Genomic DNA, 19,483 nt, shown 5'->3' with positions numbered 1-19,483 from the left:
CTTTTCAAGACAGGGTTTCTCTGTGTAGCCCTGGCTGTAGACCAGGCTGGCCTCAAACTCAGAAATCCCCCTGCCTCTGCTTCCCAAGTGGTGGAATTAAAGGCATGTGCCACCACTGCCCAGCTCCCCATTCTTTTTTAAAGGCATTTTGAAATTTTAATTATTTTCAATTATATGCACGTGTGTTTGTCTGTGTGTGAGTATGTGCTCTTGAGTACAGGTGTTCCCAGAGGCCAGGGGTGTTGGATGCCCTAGAGCTTGAGTTAAAGGCAGTTGTGAGCTTCCCTATGCAGGTGCTGGGAATCAAACCTTAGGTGCTCAGAGGTGCTTACTAAGAGAAACTAGACTCTTCTCCCCAAATTCAGTCAGCATTCAGCCCAGAGGGACTTTAGCTTCACAAACTCCGCACCTGCCAGGGCCAGGCCAGAGATGGTGAGATTTACAGATCCATGTAGCTCTGTAGAGAAGACATGGACAGGGAGCTGGGTCAGCCCGAGGACTGGTCACACCTGTCCAGTGGTCCTTGAGGACAATGATGTGCAAGCCTCTAACCTCTTTATCCTGACCTCAGCTCTCTCCAGAGGACCAAAGTATGAGGCCCCTGAAGAACAGAAACAGACACACGAGGCTAGAACAACTCAATGAAATGAAAGGTCCTTCATTCCCAAGACAAGAATATTTACAAGGTGTGTGATCCCTCTAGCTGTACTGTCAATAAGGAGACTAAAACAATGATCAGAGGAAATCTGGAGGCCCCCGGAACCCTTCCATTAAGTGAAGTGTCCGAATCCTGATTTGCTACTTGGTGGTACTGTCACGTGGGTACCTGTCCCATCTGCCTTAACCATGCCCCCCAGGCTTTACATGACAACTAATGTCTACCCTTGCCTGGCTTATTGTTAGTCCTTAGTGGGACTGGGTGGCAGGGGTAATTACCCTTCTGTAGTCTGGTTCCTTCCCACCCGCCCTTTTCTGTGGCACCACGGGACCAACCGCCCCTCCCTTCCCAGCCCAGTAACAGGAAGTGTGTATCTGGGAAGGAGGCCCACACCTGGGGAAGTAATACTTCGCTCATTTTCTCCCATCACAGTGAACTGAGGAAGCCTCTGCGGCATTAAGCAATCCATCATAACAGTTGTGACTGGTTAACTTTAATTTGTCAAAATAAATCTGCAGTATTTTGCATGTTAGTAATACAGTGCTGGTATTGACAGTAAATCGTCATCTGCGTACATAGAAACCTTCATTTAGGAGCACACCTTAGGAGGGAAACGAATACACAGGAGAAGGTAGATGCAGGCCAAGCAGCGAGCCCTAGAGCAAGCATAACAGGCTGGATGTCAGATTTGAAGATTATCTAATACAACTGTTTAGCTGCCAACCTGATAAAGGGAAAGCTCTCCACCAGGTTACAACCAGGAGGGAAACCACACTCTGCCTTTCTGTAGAACGGTGGCTGTCGGTGCGCTCGACACACGGGTGAATCACTTCAGCAGCAGCATCACAACTCAGTTTCAGTTCCGAGACACGGGAGGATTTCACCACACGGCCTATATGTGCCCCCTCTGCCCTACCCTCACCCATCCTTCCTCAACTCTCTCCCTCCCCAAAGAAGACACAACGTGGCTTTATTATTGCAGACAAGCTTCTTAAGTGAATAAAGTATGCATACAAAATAGCATTTTAACTGAAGTCATACAATGAAGTCTCACTCCTGTTTACAATGAATTGATAAAACAACCATTTCTAGTATATATCCTTTTTTTTTTTTCTTTCTGTAACAACTAATACTTTCAGGATCTCGTAACCACGCTGCAGCCTGGGGGAAGGGCCCACACCTGCCCATTTTGAGGACTGCTCCTTGGCCACTGTGGAGGAAGCCTGGGTTGTCTGACCATAAGGACCATGACTGCCAGCACAACAGAGATGACAAGGCCCAGCAGGCAGAGCACATGCCAGGAAATGAAGGTTTCCTCCACATGTGACCGCTGCCCTCCCGGGTCTCCGCAGTGCCATTCCTAGGCCTTCCCCCATGAGCCCTGAAGGAGCTCACATATAATGATCTACACTTAAAAACAAACCATTTTTCAACTGTGGATAAGAACTGTTGTAACAAAGTCATAGCTACATATTTTTCTCTACATTTTGTTTATTGAGACAAACTAATTAAAAGGCACAAACATAGGGCATGTTTACATGGACATTATAACAAACATATACATTAAAAGTGTAGGAATGTGTTGCCTTCCTGCTAAACAGAAAGTTCCTAAGCTTTTTATATACAAAAGTTGTACAATTTAATGTCCTAAAGTACAAAAGATCATTTATAAAATTATTTTACACTAGGTACTATTTATTTTAATTTTTTTTTACTATGTAGTTCATCCCCCTAGAACTGTTTTGTATAATGACACACAGATACCTGTCCCTGATGTAGGAAGTCTGCCTCGGACGTATGGTATTTTGATGTTTGTACTGACACAGTGGGGTATAAACAAACGGAAGTCATCTTGTGTGACAGTCCTGCATGCATTCTGCAGGGCTAAAACTCATTCCCATATCTCTTAACTGCAAGATTAAAAATGAAAAAAGACCCAAAACATATTGCAATGTAAAAAACAATTACAGCCTCTTGGTTTGAATGAACTGTTCTCTAACACGATGCTTTGAAAACATGAAGTGTGGCATGATGGCGTAGAGTATCAGTTTCCCTAGCTTTTGGTTTCTACCGTATGTACAGGGATAAAGCATCCTGCTAAGAAACAAAAAGCACATGTCTCAACGTGCACAATCATTGCAGGGTTTCCATGGAGCATGCAGACAGCTGCCTCCCTGGAAACTCCAGAAAGCGGATACAAGTGTTTTTTTTTGTTTTTTGTTTTTTTCAAAGGAAAAAAAAAGTGATGTCCATATTTACAAAATTGAACAAATCTGCACAATACTTGATTAAACAGAAGGAGGGGGAAAGGTACGCTCTGCTTGTTCTGAAGGGGCATACTACCTAGTTAGTGGTTAGAATAAAAACTGTATACAATTTAATATAAGACATAAACTCTAGTGAGCATCTAACACATCTGTGCCTGTTGTAACATCAACAGACGTTGATTGGGAGAGAGAGGGGCATATCACATCCCAGTGCCTCCAATGTCTTCCAATTTAAAGCAATAGATTTAAACTGTTCCAAAGTTCTCTCTACTCCTGAACAGGATCCACTGACCCATTAGGAGCCTGCTATGTGCACACCTGACTTCTCCTCAGTCAGCTGCGGCCTTTTCTCATCAAAACACAATTTGTTGGGTTGGTTTTTTTTTTTAAGTTTTTGTTTTTTTTTAAAAAAAGTCAACTACAATGCTATATTCCATCAGGATTAATATGCTGAGCAATATTTACATCTCCAAATATCAGGTCACAATCCCTATTATATGTTGAAGTTAGAATGATAAATTATCATATGCTTTGCATATCAGAGCTGGTATCACCTTTCCCATAGGGAATGCTGCCTGAAATTAACATATTCCCAAAGGTAAAATGCATATTCTCTGAAATGCATTTTATTATGACAATGCCTCTATTCACTCATATGAGCAAAACCACAGACAATGCTACACTGGTTTTCAGTCTGTGGGTTTAGAACCCCAGGTTAAAACCATCCACCTTGTACACAGGGAAGAACTCTGCTAGTGTTTACAATAAAATGATTCTGTTGTATTAAAAATAATAAAAACAAATAATGCTTTATTTTGAAATGGATTTTATGATTGGTTTTAATTCTGGCATTTCGTCTTGCCAGCTACTATCCCGTTTCAGCAATGGTGTCAGCTAAAGGGGTTTCTGATTAAACTAAAGCGGTCCAGTGATAAGTTACACATATTCCCTACTTTGAACAACCCCAGCAAAATTGGAGCTACTACACTCTTATTTACTAACATAATATAACCTCCCAATTTCATAGTCTGCTTTTTGCTTTAATCAACTAAGGGTAAGTTGCTGGTAAATATTTACTGTAACCCAATTTTGACTTTATAATACTGTTTACCAAGGCGGTGACGTAGGCAAAGCTTGGGGCAAGAAAGGCATACTTTCTACAGGCCTCATTGCGATATTGAGAGGGGCAGCTAATGTCATAGGAGTGGGCAGGTTCATTGGAGATGTGATGGTGACAGGGTGTGCTATATTCACTGGGGCGGTCACAGGGGTGGGGAGGTTGACTGGGGTGGTGAGTGTTAAAGGCGAGGTCATGGCTAAGGGGCTGGTTATGGTTACGGGATGCCCTATGTTCATTGGGCTGGTTATATTAACTGCACTTGAGACATTTACTGGACTTCTCATGCTCATTGCAGCTGCCACTGTGACTGGGTTTGACATAGTCCCAGATGACACAGAGGACGTTATATTGAATGGAGTAGTGAGAGTCACAGGTGTCGTAGCAGCCGTGGAGGTTTGGCACAGGTTGGCAGCTTCTAAAAGGAGAAGACAAAAGGGGGACTTTAGACTCTCAAAACTATAGGCAAAATTCAGCTTCTGAACTAATTTCTATTAAAAAGAACATTTAATAAATCAAATTCCAGTTTCTACCAAGTGATCAAATACGAAGCGAGGACCTCCTGAGCACATCCTGGGGCCAGGGCCCAGTACATGGATCTCTTCTCTGGTGCCTGGGAAGACCTGAGCAACCTGGTTAGCCCTGAACTTTTGACTTCAGTTCAGATTTACTTACCTACCTCACAGAGATGCTGAGAGGATCAGCTATGCAAGATACTCTGAGGAGCAGAGATTTTAAGTAGGGCTAAAAATCCTCCCTCCTTCATGCAGGTCTCCTGAGTTCTAGAGCCTTTCCTGGGAAGAGTCCACACCAGTAGGCCAGTGGGACAGAGCCTGTCTACCAAAGCTGGGAAGCTCTCAGAAGGCACACTGTACCTAGCGGAGGCCTACTCATGCACACAGCATGTTTAGGGCTTCTTAGATGGAAAGCCACATTCTGCTGAGGTGTTAAAAACGGATAAAGCACGATGAACACTATTTCAGTGTGTGTCTGGGTCAAAGGAAAACTAAGTTAAATAATGTAGTGTGTAATGTTTCTTTTCTTTTCAAGACAGGGTCTCACTATGTAGCCTTTGCTGGTCTGGAACTGGTTATGTAGACCAGGCTGGGCTCAAACTCACAGAGATCTTCTACCTGCCTCTGTCTCCCCAGTGTTGGGAGTAAAGGCGTGCACCACCACGCCTAACTTATAAAGCTTCTTATGTTGTCTTCTTTCCTGCACTCCACACTTCCTTTTCTTTCTAATGCTGATAGAATTATCTATCTCATGCCCAGTATCATCTAATTGTACACATCACACACACCACTATGCATACCAAGTTGGACTAAGTAAAGCTAGGAAGTCCTGTGGCATGTTGAGGAACCTTAGTCCTTGTTACCCAGCAATGCCTGAATAGATCTTTAAAAGATTCCTGGGGCTGGAGAGCTAGCTCAGCACATGTTACTCCTGCAGGCAACCTGGGTTCTCCCAGCACCTCCATGGTGGCTCAGGACAATCTGTAACTCCAATATCAGAGGATCTGAAGCCTATTCTGGCTTCTGTTGGCACCGGGCATGCACATGGTACATAGACATATATTCAGGCAAAACATTCATACACATACATAATAAATCTTAATTTTAAAAAATCCTAGAGGGTGACAGTCCATCTCACTCCTCCACAAGAAAACTCAGTACCACCTACATAAATGGCAGTAAGGAAACAGACCTTGGACACACTGGAGGTGTGCATATGATCAAACCACTTCATGTCAGTGAGCAGCCCTTCTTTGACTGGTATGACCTTATCTTATGCTTCACAGTACACACTAGGAGTTGCCACACAAGACTAATGATAAAAACCAGTTAGAGAGGCTTCATTTAAAAAAAAAAAAAAAGATTGCTGGGATATTCAATAGAGAAACTGAAATGGAGCCTGGGAAATTTATAAAGTTAAAGTTTCCTCAATGATATTCTGATTTTTATCCAGGTTTGGGAATTTAAAATGTATTCAGGTATAATATTTAAAGGACACTTCTGGCTAGGTGTGGATCTCTGGATTTGAGGCCAGTCTAGTGTGATAGGGAGCTCTAGTACAGCTAGGGCTATACAGTGAGACCCTGTCTCAAAAAACAAAAACAAAAACAAAAACAAAAACCAAAAACCAAAAACAAACAAAAAAGTGACACTTTTGATTCATGTTTAGATTTTCATTAGCTTTTCAATATAGCAGTCTCCTCTCTCAGAGCGACCCCAGCTACAAACAGGAACACAATAGCACTCTGTTTAATGCAGGTCAGGAGGTGGGCTGAACAAGTCTTATTGTGCAAAGCAAACAGAACCGACTGAGATGCAACAGGAACACAAGTGTGCATGAGTGGGGATGGGAGAAGGCCCACGCGCTTTCTGCTTCCTGGGTGATGGTGCCATGCTGGGGTTCTTCTCATCTCTGCTCAAAGGAAGGCGTTTCTGTCTTGGGTGCCACTTCCCTGCCTCCCCTCCAGTCTTCTTTTCACTCTAGAGGATCAAACTTTTGGTACTGTACACAGAAGGGAAATGTTTACCACTGAACTGTGCCCCAGCCCACAAGCAATCTCTTACTATGACTTCAAACACTTTGACTCCTTCTCTAGTGAAAATATCCTTCACAATACTACCTTCAAGTACTATACAATTATTATTATCATCATCAATTTGTATATAAAATTCTCAGCAGCTTAAGGTAGGGCCAGCCCTTCAAAGGTCTAAGGGAGAGATCAAGAACCAAGACAAAAGACAGTGGGGTAGTAAGGTCTGAATTACGCACCAAGTAATCACTGAAGGACCAGCCCTAAGAGGTAGAAAATCAGCTATGAGAAAATGAACTTCTACAAGGACAGCTCATTCACCTCAAAAAGTGGGAGTATTCTAAAAATTAAAAAGGAGTTCATGAGAGGAACCGTGGTACATGCCTTTAATCCCAGCACCTGGGAGGCAGAGGCAAGCCCGGCCCTGTGATTTTAAGGCCTACTTAGTGTACAGACAGAGTTCCAGGATAGCCAGGCCTATACAGAGAGACCCTGTCTCAAAACAAAACAGGGGGTGGCGCCTAACTTTGACTATATATCTAACAAAAGTAAATCCACAGGAAGAACAAGGCAGGAAACACTGAGAACATGTCCCAGTGATCAAGCCCTACATGGAAGCTCTGTCGCCAATACCTAGACTGTACTAAACCCTGTCCAGTAAAGCAGCGCTGTGAAGCTAGATCCCTGCACTGCTGTGCCCCACCCCACCCTGTTAACTGGAATACTACAGCTAACACTTTTTGAACCACCCCTGGAGCACTGAAAGCCCCTTCTTACCTTTCTTTCTTGCTTTGACAGCTTCTTCCCACAGTCTCAGTGTCTCTACCTGCTTCCCTGGCCAGCTTGTAACATGTTGTTGTTGCTGCTGCTGCTGTTGCTGCTGCTGCTGCTGCTGCTGCTTCTGATTGCTGGTCTCCTCACTCATGCACGCTATTCCAAAAACAAAGCACAAACACTGTGTTTACCTTGAAAAAGTGTGGCCACGTTTTCAAATCCAAACCTAGGAGCTAGAGATACAGGTCAGCTCTAATAGTGCTTAGCTAACATGCAGGAAGGCCTGGGTCCCATTCTAAGCATAAGACCCTATCAAAACAAACAGCAAAGAAACCCAAGCCCGGTGTGGGAGCACACTTTTAATCCTGGGACTAGGCAGAGCAGAGGCAGAGAGGCAGAGGCAGATGGATCTCTGAGTTCTCAACCAATCTGATGATCTACACTGTGAGCTCTAGGCCAGCCTAGACTGTACAGTAAGACTCTGTTCCAAAACCTAACGAACCTAAACCCAGATGCTTCGGCCTCCTTGTGCCGCCATAACCACTGTCATTTAACCAAGAGCTCTTCATGTAGTGCATTTTCCCCACTTGTATCTATATCAAACAAGACAAATAAGTTCACTAAAAATCAGCAAACTGAGCCGGGCGTGGTGGCACACACCTTTGATCCCAGCACTCGGGAGGCAGAGGCAGGCGGATTTCTGAGTTCGAGGCCAGCCTGGTCTACAGAGTGAGTTCCAGNACAGCCANGGCTACACAGAGAAACCCTGTCTCAAAAAACCANAAAAAANAAAAAAAAAAAAAAAATCAGCAAACTAAGGCCAACAAGCTGGCTCAGCAGGTAAGGGCACCTGGCACCAAGCCTGACGACCTCAATCTCTGGGGTCATTGTGGTGGAAGGAGAGAACCAAACCCCCAAAGTTCCCTCTGACCCCATACTTGCACTATGGAATGTGTGTGTACACCCACTAAATGTCCTTTCCAATAATCTATAGAACTAGAGAAAACTACTATAAGAAAGAAAATAATTCTTAGCTATATCAAAAAGGAATTATCTTTGAAAAAAGGAAGTTGGATAATGTTAGCATGGGCTCAATATTTAATAATCTATCAAACATATTTATTAAAGACATACATTAAAAGTAAATTTCCATAAAGCATAGCATGCTAGATAAAGAACCCAATATACTCACAAAGATGCACAAGAAGATGAGATTAAAACACATTAAAAATAGCCAAGTGTGGTGGCACACACCTTTAAAACTAGTATTTGGGAGGCAGAGGCAGGCAGACTTCTGAGTTCGAGGCCAACCTGGTCTACAGAGTGAGTTCCAGGACAGCCAGAGCTACACAGAGAAACCCTGTCTCGAGAAAAACAAAAAACAAAACAAACAAACAAAAGTTGGTTAATCCTAGCACTTGGGAGGCAGAGGCAGGTGGATTTCTGAGTTCAAAGCCAGCCTGGTTTACAGAGAGTTCCAGGACAGCCTGGACTACACAGAGAAACCCTGTTTCAAATTAAAAAAAGAAAAAAAAAAGAAAAAAGAAAAAAAAAAAAGTTGGGTAAATTAAGTATTAAATTTTATCCATAAGTCTCTGGAATTATGGATATGTAATGATTATATATAATTAATATAACTTATATAATTATATAATAATATAACTTATTAGTCTATTTTGTCTTCAATTCTGAATTTAAGGCAAGCCAAATATTCAGACCCTCAAATGTTATGATATGCTCCCTTCTGTGTGTGTGCGTGCTCACACATGCATGTTTTGACACAAGGTCTCATGTAGTTCAGGCTGGTCTCAAATTGCCTCTGTTGGTGGTGCTAGCTTTGAACTCCTGATCCTCCCAATTCCATCTCCCAGGTGCTAGGATTATAAGTATGTGCCACCATCCTTGGTTTGTTTATTATTATTGTATTAAGTTATACTATATTATTTTGAGATACAGTCTCATGTAGCTCAGGCTGGCTCAAATGTACTCTATATCTTGGACTTCTGATCCTCCTGCTTCCACCTCCCATGCTCAGGAATACAGGTGTGAAGACCACACTCCGCTGCTGCGATTCTAAGCACCAGAGCTCTTATCCAGCCGCAAACAACAGCACTGAAAACAGCTGGGGTGAATTCTGCTCTGTGGTATAATTAGCAGCAGACAAGTACGGAACAGAAGCAAATGAATGGAGAGTGTAACACTCTTGTTTGCATACACGTATTTAAAGCATTGCTCCAGCACCAATATGCTCTCTCCAATGCTATTTTGGTGATAGGAGGAAACAAGAGAAACATTAATACAGCCCTGAGAGCACAGTCACAATTATCTTTGATATAATGAAAAACCCTAGATTCTCATCAATATGCAATGCAAACGATCTGCACCATCACCTACTTTTGCTGATGCCTTGCTTGCACGTGTTACAGTTGATACTTTGGCTCTGCCCGTGTGTCTTTAAGTGGCTGGTGATATATGCTGCACTCAAGAGCTTCCCGCAGATGTTACATGATACCTTGCCTTCGTGGCGCACCATGTGTGTCCGTAGTCTGTCTTTGGTGGCAAAGGCAGCAGTGCACGTCTGCATGAGGGAGGAAAACTTTTTTTAAATATAGACTATCCTGTTCAACTCATTTTAAAGTACGTATATTTTAACACATTACCCCTACCCGTATCAGCAAGCTGGTTGAACTAGTATAATTTTCATTGCACAGATAATACTAAAACATCTGGTGAATTTTAGATGCTTCTATTTGGAGGAAGAAAACATCAACATAGAGATGTGAAAAGATGAGGCCCACACTCAGTTAAACCTAGATCTAGGGCTGGAGGTGGGGCTTCGTGATAGAGTACCTGCCTCCTGCGTTCAGTTCTCAGCACTGCAAGGACAAAACAATACAAAACAAAAGCCTAGATTTAAACAGAGTTGTGTAAATCACTAAGCAGTGCAATCCCAAACAAGACAGCCTAGCCGATGTCTCATGGAACAGGGTTAACAGCTGTCACAAAACTCCTGGTGGATTGAGCCTGATACACGGCTAGTATTCACTCAACGGCACTTGCATCCTTCCTCCAGTTAGATTTTTCTTAGAATTCAAGTCATTTACTTAATAAAACCAGTCATTAATGAACAAATGAAAGGCAAACTAAAGAATGTCCAGCAATAGCCTAAGATCAGGAATGTCTAAAACAGTCATTTGATTTAGCAAAATTCTTAGCTTTTTCATTATCATAATTTATGTCAGATAAAAATCACTAATCTAACTATATATTTTTTAATTTTCCAATTTGGTCACAGCATCCAAAAACCCAGAAGATACAGTTATGCCAGTGGTAACAGAAAATGCACTATAAAGTGATCCCCTTCTTTTAGCTGGGGAGATGGCTGTTGTTTAAGAACAGTGGCTGCTCTTGCAGAGGACCCGGGTTCAGCTCCCAGCACTCACATGGTGGCTCATGAGCAAGCATCTGTAACCCCAGTTCCAGGGGATCTGACAACTTATTTTGCCCTGCTTGGGCACCAGGCATGCACACAGTGCATATATAAGTATATATAAAGCAAATATTCATATGCATAATATAAAAAAAAAAACAAATCTTAAAAAAAAAAATACAAAAAGGCTGGCAACATGGCTCCGCAGTTAAGAGCATTGCCTGCTCTTGTAAAGAACCCAAGTTCAGTTCCTAGCATCCATGTAGTGTTTCACAACCATCTGTGACTCTAATCATATCCAGGAGATATGATACCTTCTTCTAACCTACTCAGGCTTCTGTACACATATGGTACACAAATCATATACTTAGGAATATACACATATACATTTTTTAATTTAGAAAAAATATTTCCCCTCTAACACTGAAAATTGCCATTGCTTAAGGAAAGGGGGCGACATAAAATGTAGCCACACAAAATATACTTATGTTTTAAAACCATCTTTTATTATAAAAATATACTGTTATACATATTATAAAACTAGAATTCCAATGAACCACATTCACTCCAATCAGTGACTTGAAGACTATCAAGGAGCACAAGATTTGACTGGCTCCAACTTTTTGGATAATGTGCACCAAGTGCGACGTGAGGATAAATCATTTTAACTCTTACTTGGCATTTGAAGGGTCTTTCTGTTGAATGCACATGTTTTACATGACAGCTTAGGTGGTCAGGCCTGTAAAAGAGTTTCAAACAGAAGATGTAAGGGAACCCTCAGAGAGAATGTTACTTATGTGACGCTGCACCTTGGCAGACCACAGGGAACACTCTGCAGAAAGCAAGAATTACCAACTCCCTCAGCCCTCGGTGTAACTCTCCTTACCTCTCACATCACAGACACAAACCTTAATCCCTCACCTGTTACTTTTCTTCAGATCATACTAAGTCCTGATTCTTTACAATCACAAACACTCAAAGTTTTAGTTCTAATACGAGGAGTAACTACCACTGTGTCAACTCTAATAGCTTTTATTTTTTAAATGAAATAATACACTCATAACAAATGGGAGAGAGGGGGTTCGGTATTCTTAAAAGTTGCATCGAGCCTGGCGTGGTGGCGCACACCTTTAATCCCAGCACTTGGGAGGCAGATTTCTGAGTTCGAGGTCAGCCTGGTCTACAAAGTGAGTTCCAGGACAGCCAGGACTACACAGAGAAACCCTGTCTCAAAAAANAAAAAAAAAAAAAAAAAAAAAAGTTGCATTGAGAATATCTGAGGTTGGGTGGAGAGATGGCCCAGAGGATAAAAGCCCTGGCCCTGAGTTTGATTCCCAGCAACCACATAGTGGCTCATAATCATCTGTAATGAGATCTGGTGCCTTCTTCTGGCCTGCAGGCACACATGCAAGCAGAATACTGTATACATAATAACTAAATATTTAAAAAAAGGAAAAGAAAATCCAAGGTCATCCCAACTAACAGGAAAGTTTCTTTGATTTGCACAGTGATCCTTGTATCCAGTTCTCCAATGGAACTAAACACTGGTGGGATAGTTGGAGCTACAAGGAACATGTGCCAAACGAAGGCCTGGAGCTATCAAAGTACCTCCTTAAATGACAGAACAGGTTAAATGCTGTGAATGCACTTGTCAATCATACCACACCAGCGTTAGACCTAAGCACACAATAGTAATCAGCAACCTCCTCTAATAACGTAGACCTGCACATGCACCTTCTCACAGAAGCCTAGATCACAGACACAAACTGAAGCTCACTAGTACCATAATGAAGAAGCAAAGCAAGATGCAGTACCTTGAGAAGCCTTTCCCACAAACACTGCAAGTATAGGGTTTGGTGATGCCTCCTTCATGAGACCTCACATGGTAAGTCATCCGGTCCTTCCTCTTGAAGCGCTGATTACAAATAGGACACTCAAAGGGCTTTTCGTCCGAATGGGAAAGCTTGTGCCGGTTGAGGTGGTACACATCCCGGAAGGCCTTCCCACACATCTCACAGGCGTGGTTCTTCTTGACTGGCTTACTGGGTTTCTTGACAGACTGGGGCACAGGCATTGCTGTGGTACTAGCGCTGCTGCTGGGGTTGGTGCCCGAGGAAGATGTAGTGACTGTTGACAAGATGCCTGCAATAGTTGAAACCAACGAAGTTCGGCTGCTGTCCCCAGCAATGGTGGAGATAAGGGGAACCACCGTGGTGGGGGTTTTCTTTGCCCGAGACACCAACTTGATCCCTGTGTGGCAGGACTGATGGCGCCTCAGGTGATAGCTGTCCCTGAATGCTTTACTGCAGTAAGTGCACACAAACGAAGTTTTGGGTTTTTCTTTTTTAATCCCAATGGCATCCTTTAATGTTTCTGGTGCAGCCTGAGGTTTCTGAGTAATTGGTATTGGAAGCAACGGTTTCTGATCAGGGGGCTCCACAGCAGAACTCAGGAGGGGCAGCAAGCTGTTCTGCGCTGCCTGCTGTTGGTGATGGGATGCTTCATGGGCCTAAAACCAAACATTTACACTTGAGAATGTGAGCCTCCACAGTGACCTTAACCATTCAACATGCTCTAGACAGACAAGCAGAAGACACAGTCCAGGGCCTGTGAGCCTGTGAGCTGTTCTCTCTCGTTCTCTCTCTCTCTCTCTCTCTCTCTCTCTCTCTCTCTCTCTCTCTCTCTCTCTCTCTCTCTTTTCAAGACAGAGTTTTTCTGTATAGCCCTGGCTGTCCTGGAACTCACTCTGTAGACCAGGCTGGCCTCCAACTCAGAAATGCGCCTGCCTCTGCCTCCCGAGTGCTGGGATTAAAGGCGTGTGCCACGACGCCGGGCTATGAGCTGTTCTCTTGTTCTTTGCAACAGAGCTACAGAGTCTCTCAAGAGCTCTGGGTACAAAACAATGGAAATTGCAGCTGATCCAAAGGTTTTTGCATCTACGCTGCTGACAGCAATCGTACTTTCTTTCTTTTTTTTTTTTTTTTTTTTTTTTTTTTTTGGTTTTTCAAGACAGGGTTTCTCTGTATAGCTCTGGCTGTCCTGGAACTCACTTGGTAGACCAGGNCTTGGTAGACCAGGCTGGCCTCGAACTCAGAAATCCGCCTGCCTCTGCCTCCCGAGTGCTGGGATTAAAGGCCTGCGCCACCAGGCCCGGCTCGCAATCGTACTTTCAAACAGCTGACTAAAGTATACAGTACCCTGGCTCATGAGGGATGTATTAGTGATGAAACCACTGAGCATTCTGACTGTCAATACAGAAACCAAGTTTAAATAACTTGTTAAAAAAAATGAAATGCCAGTCTAAGTATTTAACAGTCCCTTAGATTGCATCAATATACAAACTCTGTATATGACTAACACAATCATCTAATTGTCTGTTACTCAGGACAGAAAAAGCACCAAGTCTCTCCCTCTCTATAAGAAGGAAACTAGTGATTGAGCTAGGAATGGAGCTCTGTGAAGACATATACCAGCTATTAAGTTTCCTTAGAAAGCTCATCACTTAACGCTACTACAAGATTTGGCTGAAATGAAATCTGCCATTTATTAACTGGGAAGGCATCTGGGAAGGTGGCAAAATACCTGCCAGTTGTTTCTCAGATCACCAATCTTCCACTAGAGTTTGTGTCCTTAACCAACACTTAGTAAAAGAAAACCCAAACTGCAGGCACATCCACTGGTTGGGAAAGGTATTAGATATACGCTGTCATGATGTGCTTCTCTGCTTCAAGACTGGAGCCAGACCACTGTTCGGAAATTTTAGAAAATGATGGAAAAAGTTCTTGAAATAGCTCTCGCTAATATGTTGTTCTTTACCAACATTATTTTTGAAATACTTGACAGTGAACCCAAGCCCCTATGCTTGAGTTTTATAATCCTAAAAGGACAGAGCTAAAAGTTCCACATATTTTAAGCTATATGCGACATCTAGGAAGAGCCTATCTCACCACCTTAGACACTTCAACTTTCCTTACCATCACGCTCTTTGATGAGTCACTGATTAGCTGAGTTGATTAAAGACACAGAAAACAAAACAGCAAATGGCCCCTCCTCTGACGTCACGAACATCTACCCTACGTCCACTTAATGAGAGGTCAGAGGCTATGCCTGGAACCAGGCTCCCCCAAAGGTCAGGAGGCAAGGTGTCCAAAGGTAGTGGTCTGAATTTAACAATTTTTGACTTAAATGTCTTTCAAGCTTGAGAATGATACTCAGAAATTGTAGCTACTTACAGGCTACCGAATTACAGCTCATTCCCATTTAATTTGTGCAGCTCTTAGAACTTGGGGGCTACCCACCCAGGTGATAGCACAATTTGGTCTCTGGTCTTACTCTTTTTCCAGCTAGGCAGGATGCCCAGGTTTCCATACAGACTGCAAACAGTTAAGAGCTGAAGCTAGCTCAGGATATACAGTTTCAAAGGCTAACAGATCAGCCACTGCGGGATGCAAATCTTCTGGACAAAGTTCAAACTTAGAACATTTGAGCTATTTTTCAATTCTAAACAACCATTAGTAGGATGGAAAACTAAAAGAAATTCCTGTCATTCACCAATTCAGATGTTTGTGCGGTACAAACCGGTTTATAGCATAGTTGGAGCTCACTCGGAGGGCCACCTCAGGTCCTTGTGTCTTGAGTAAAATGCTACAGAACCACCAGACTAATCAGTCCCTGAAGGCTGCTAAGAGCCCACACTTGCCCACTGGCTAAGAGCCCACACTTGCCCACTGGCTAAGAAAGCCAACTTTCCTCAACTTGTTCTCTGAGGGAGGGCTGAATAATAACCATGGCCTGCCTTTCAGTGAGGGGATTTATTTCTCAAATATAAGTTTTCAGTAAACTTTTATTTGGCTAGCATAATCACATCAAAGTTTAAATTTCATGTTCTAACTCAAGTGCACAGCTCTCACCCTGCCCAAGATTTCCTTTCAATGGGACTGGCAAACAAACTAACTAACTAAAACAAAACAAGGAACCAATCAAACAACAACAACAAAACCAGAAATATTATTTCAACACTCAGGGTGGTAGGATGTGGAACCATGAAATCTCCGTTGCCAGAGGGTAAAAGATTCTGTACTGAAACAAATTAGCATCGGTGAGTCATCTCTCGAATGTCCTGTAGGAATCACCCATCACATACTTTAAGAGCTACACTTTCACTTCCCACCATGTTATCTGGTAAGCAGGCAGGTTATTAAAACTTGCTTAAAGATATAAATTCAACATGGTGCTCCAGACACAGAGTTTAACTGCATTTCCCCAGTGGGGGTCTCTGAGAACCAGAACTGCGTGTCTATGCCACCTTTCCATACGAAGGGCCTTCTTTATTCACTGTCCTCAGCTCTAAATTACAGCTCTTCAAAGATTTTCACAGCATACACTGCATGTCCAGTATTAAATATGAGCTTTCACATCTCATCAGGTGGAAAAAAATTAATAGGCTGGCATTAGCTTTATCCAGGAAAATAGTTCAAATAGCTTTTAAAAGTATTTCGTGGGATCTTTCAACTAACTTCCCAAAGATGAACTATGGGTTTCTTCTTCACATAAAGGGCTTGCATTGTTCACCTCCATCGAGTTTACAGATACCCAGTGTAATACTGTTTAAACTGCGTCTAAAACTCATCAGTCCTTTACTGTCAAACGATCATTTGTAAGCTTCTTCTAAAGAAAGCACTTAACATCTTTGCACCAACCCTCATGCCAGCTAGGTCTGTATTTCTTTGCCAATCCATTCTTAAGTTGACCATCACTTTATTAACAAGCTCATCAAAGCACAATAAAATCAATACCAGATCAGGATGATAAAGTGGGACATTCAGGAGTTGCAAAATCTTAAGAATTTCCAACTTTAGTAAGTCCATTTATTTCAATAACTACTTAAAATAAAAAACTGCTCACATTTGAAATATGTCTTAATAGGACAAGCCAGATTACACAATGGGTAATTTTGAATTCTCCAATTCCCCATATTAACTCCACCGGGATGGGACCAGATGCTGAAAGTATAATCTTTTGAAGATTCTGCATTTCCAAAGGTCTCAAGCGCCCAAGCTACACGTTTGGAATTTCACGAAGTATTTAGGAAAACTCAAAAGAGGGAAGCGGGAAGGACACATTTTAAAAACGACTAGCTTCCTAACCTTTAGTTCTGAAGTTTCTGCGTGTGCTCATCTCTACTGCTCATCAATGCATTTGCAAACAGAAAGGAAGCAGAGTGGGGAAAAAAAAAGTTCCAAGCAGGGGTCCCGCATTAAAGTGGTAGGAGAAGGGTATCCGCTAACACTAGCTTTAGTTTCTGGCAAAAAGAAAAACAAGAAGAAGAAGCGAAGACCCCCACGCTCCATGAGTGACTCATCTAGGGGCTTTGTAAGTGGATTTTGCGCTCCCTCTCCGCTTCCCGCCGCCCACTGGGCCGGAGCGAACGTTCGAGCGGGCCGCGGAGCGAGTCTAGCGAGACGCGCTCCGGGGAAGGTCGGGCCTGCAGGAGTCCCGGCCCCCGCCGCTCCCCGCCCCCGCCCGGCCCCGCCGGCTCGGGGATTCCCCAAGCTCAATGGGACCGCAGGAGCTGGACAGAGGCGAGGGGACCAGCTGCCAGGGCTCGCCCAGGACTTGAGCTAGGAACGGAGAAAAGTTTGCAGAGAACCACGCTCGCAACACCCCCCCGTCGGGTCCACCCGAGGGGGCGGCGAGAAGGGGGAGTGGCGGCGAAGCCAGAGATACCCGCTATTCGCGGGATGTGGGAGGAGGGTCAGAAAGTCAACACACAAGCACACACACACACACACACACACACACACACACACACACACAAAGAGAGGTGACGCGAAAAGCGCGAGCGAAAGATGGATGGGGACTCGGAGCGGGACCCGGAGACCCCCTCGCTGCGCCGCGCCGCCCCGCTCGGGCGCGCACTGGCCGAGCGGCCCGCGCTCCACAGCGGCCCGGGCGCCCTCCTTTCTCTGGGCCGCGGGGTGGTGACAGCGGCCGGCCTCCTCCCTTCCCCTTCGGGGCGGGAGGGAAGGGTGTGTGTGTGTGCGTGTGTGCCTGGGGGGGCCCGGGTTCACCCCGAGGCCTGCTTCTCCCCCGCACCCCGCGAGGCCGCCTCCTTTCACCTCGGCGGCCGGGCTCCGCCGGAGCGGGCGGGCGGAAAAACAAAGGGGGATTAAGGCCGGGCCGGAGAGCGGAGCCGGGAGGGGAGGAGCGCCCGCCCGAGCCCGGCCCGGCCCCCCTGGCCCCCCGACCCCCCCGGGGCCCCCAGTACCTGGAACAGGAACGCGGTCCAGTTGGCCTCCATGGCTGCGGCGGCCGACCCCCCTCCTCCCCACTCCCCCCGCTCGGGGAGCCTCCTCAGGCGGAGGAGGCGACAACAAAGCGGCGGCGGCGGCGGCGGCAGCGGCAGCGGCGGCTCCTCAACATGGCAGCGCCGAGCGCGGCCACTTCCGGTAACCTCCGGGACGCACCACCGCGGCGGCGAGCGCGGGCGGGGGGGGAGCCCCGGCCCGGCCGCCGCCGCCCCCAGCCGCCTCGACCCCCTCCGGGCGTCCCCGCCGCCGGCGCGCCGCCTCGGAGCTCAGCCAGTGCCCGCGGGCGGTGGGGTCAGGGCGCCCGCGCGGGGGCTGGGGTGGGGCCGGGGGCGGGGATGGGGCGCGGCGTCCCCCCCCGCGGGGGTGTGTGATGCTGCGGTCCGTGGCTCAGGCAGCTGGAGCAGGGGGAGCTCAGGAGAGAAGATGGAGGACGCCAGGGTCTGGCGCTGGCCCACTGGGCACAGCTGGGCTGCCTCTCGTGACTCTGACTTGGTACCCGGCGGCGTCGCGTCCCTCTCATACCCCCAGCGGCAGTCAGAGCTCCGGTTGGTCACCTGGCCCTTCAACCGGTCAAGCACTTCACAGCTTCCACCTACGACCTAGGATGTTGGCTCCTAGTGTCCCCTACCCTCGGGGAATTTTATTCCTGACCAGCTAAGCCCTCAGCGCTCTTGCTGTGACATCGCCATCACCCTTTGCGTGGTCTTCATTTTTGAGCAGGGAATTCCACTAGGGTACAGCCTTAAAGCGCCTAGTGTGGAGGGAAACACTTCCCACGCGTTCAGATGTCATTACTGGGTTATTCTTGGGTGACGGGACCGCTTCCCTTTCATTCCAGATATAGAAAATACTTGAAAACCCCTCTCCCACCAGGATTAAAAACAAACAATGAAAACAAATGAGAAAGTATAGAGGCAAAACATTTTAGTCTTTTAGTAATTTTTCAATTCCTGCAGCACACGCACATACAAGTCAGACTTCTGGTTGGACAGCGTCAGATGTCACTGAGGTGACCCCAGCCTGTTTGCAGTTCCCAGTCTTCTGTGTAGGAGTCAGCCACTGCTACTGGTTGGAATCTGTAGATCTTAAGCCCATGTCTTGAATGTTTTCTATCCTTTCCTCACATAGAGGTAGTTACTGTGAATATCAGAGACAAGCTATTATTAAACATGTATCTAGTCCAAGAAATCTGTGGTGGGGAAATGAGGGGGAGGCTCCATCTATGATATTTTTATAATTTTTTTTAAAAAAACAACTCTTCAGATGGGCACAATGAGCACATTATTTCAGGACTTCAACATATTTCAAACTGACTCTTATGCCCTCCAGAGAGTTCTAATAAAAGACATATATTCAACTTCCCCTAATATATATAATATAAT

At 45.0% G+C, this 19,483-nt stretch overlaps 2 protein-coding genes across 3 annotated transcripts; one reads left to right on the top strand and one right to left on the bottom strand.

Moving 5' to 3' along the window:
- Positions 1-1,129: 1,129 nt before the first annotated feature.
- On the bottom strand, positions 1,130-18,254 carry Vezf1 (vascular endothelial zinc finger 1). 2 transcript variants are annotated; one of them, XM_021212521.2, is made up of 6 exons: positions 18,059-18,254; positions 12,606-13,300; positions 11,467-11,530; positions 9,756-9,957; positions 7,365-7,517; positions 1,130-4,460 (listed from the first exon to the last, which is right to left on the bottom strand). In XM_021212521.2, the coding sequence occupies exons 1-6, from the start codon at positions 18,089-18,091 to the stop codon at positions 4,033-4,035; spliced, it is 1,575 nt and encodes a 524-aa protein (XP_021068180.1). In that variant the 5' UTR covers positions 18,092-18,254; the 3' UTR covers positions 1,130-4,032. The 2 variants fall into 2 exon arrangements, with proteins under 2 accessions (XP_021068180.1, XP_021068181.1); XM_021212522.2 differs by having other exon boundaries at positions 9,756-9,939; positions 18,059-18,253.
- On the top strand, positions 18,090-18,728 carry LOC110331843 (laforin-like). Its single transcript, XM_021212707.2, has one exon. It carries the CDS (start codon positions 18,090-18,092, stop codon positions 18,702-18,704), a length of 615 nt encoding a protein of 204 aa, XP_021068366.1. The 3' UTR covers positions 18,705-18,728.
- Positions 18,729-19,483: the final 755 nt, after the last annotated feature.

Source organism: Mus pahari, chromosome 14, assembly GCF_900095145.1.
Source record: "Mus pahari chromosome 14, PAHARI_EIJ_v1.1, whole genome shotgun sequence".
Lineage (NCBI taxonomy): Eukaryota > Metazoa > Chordata > Mammalia > Rodentia > Muridae > Mus > Mus pahari.
This window is presented reverse-complemented; position numbering and strand designations above follow the sequence as displayed.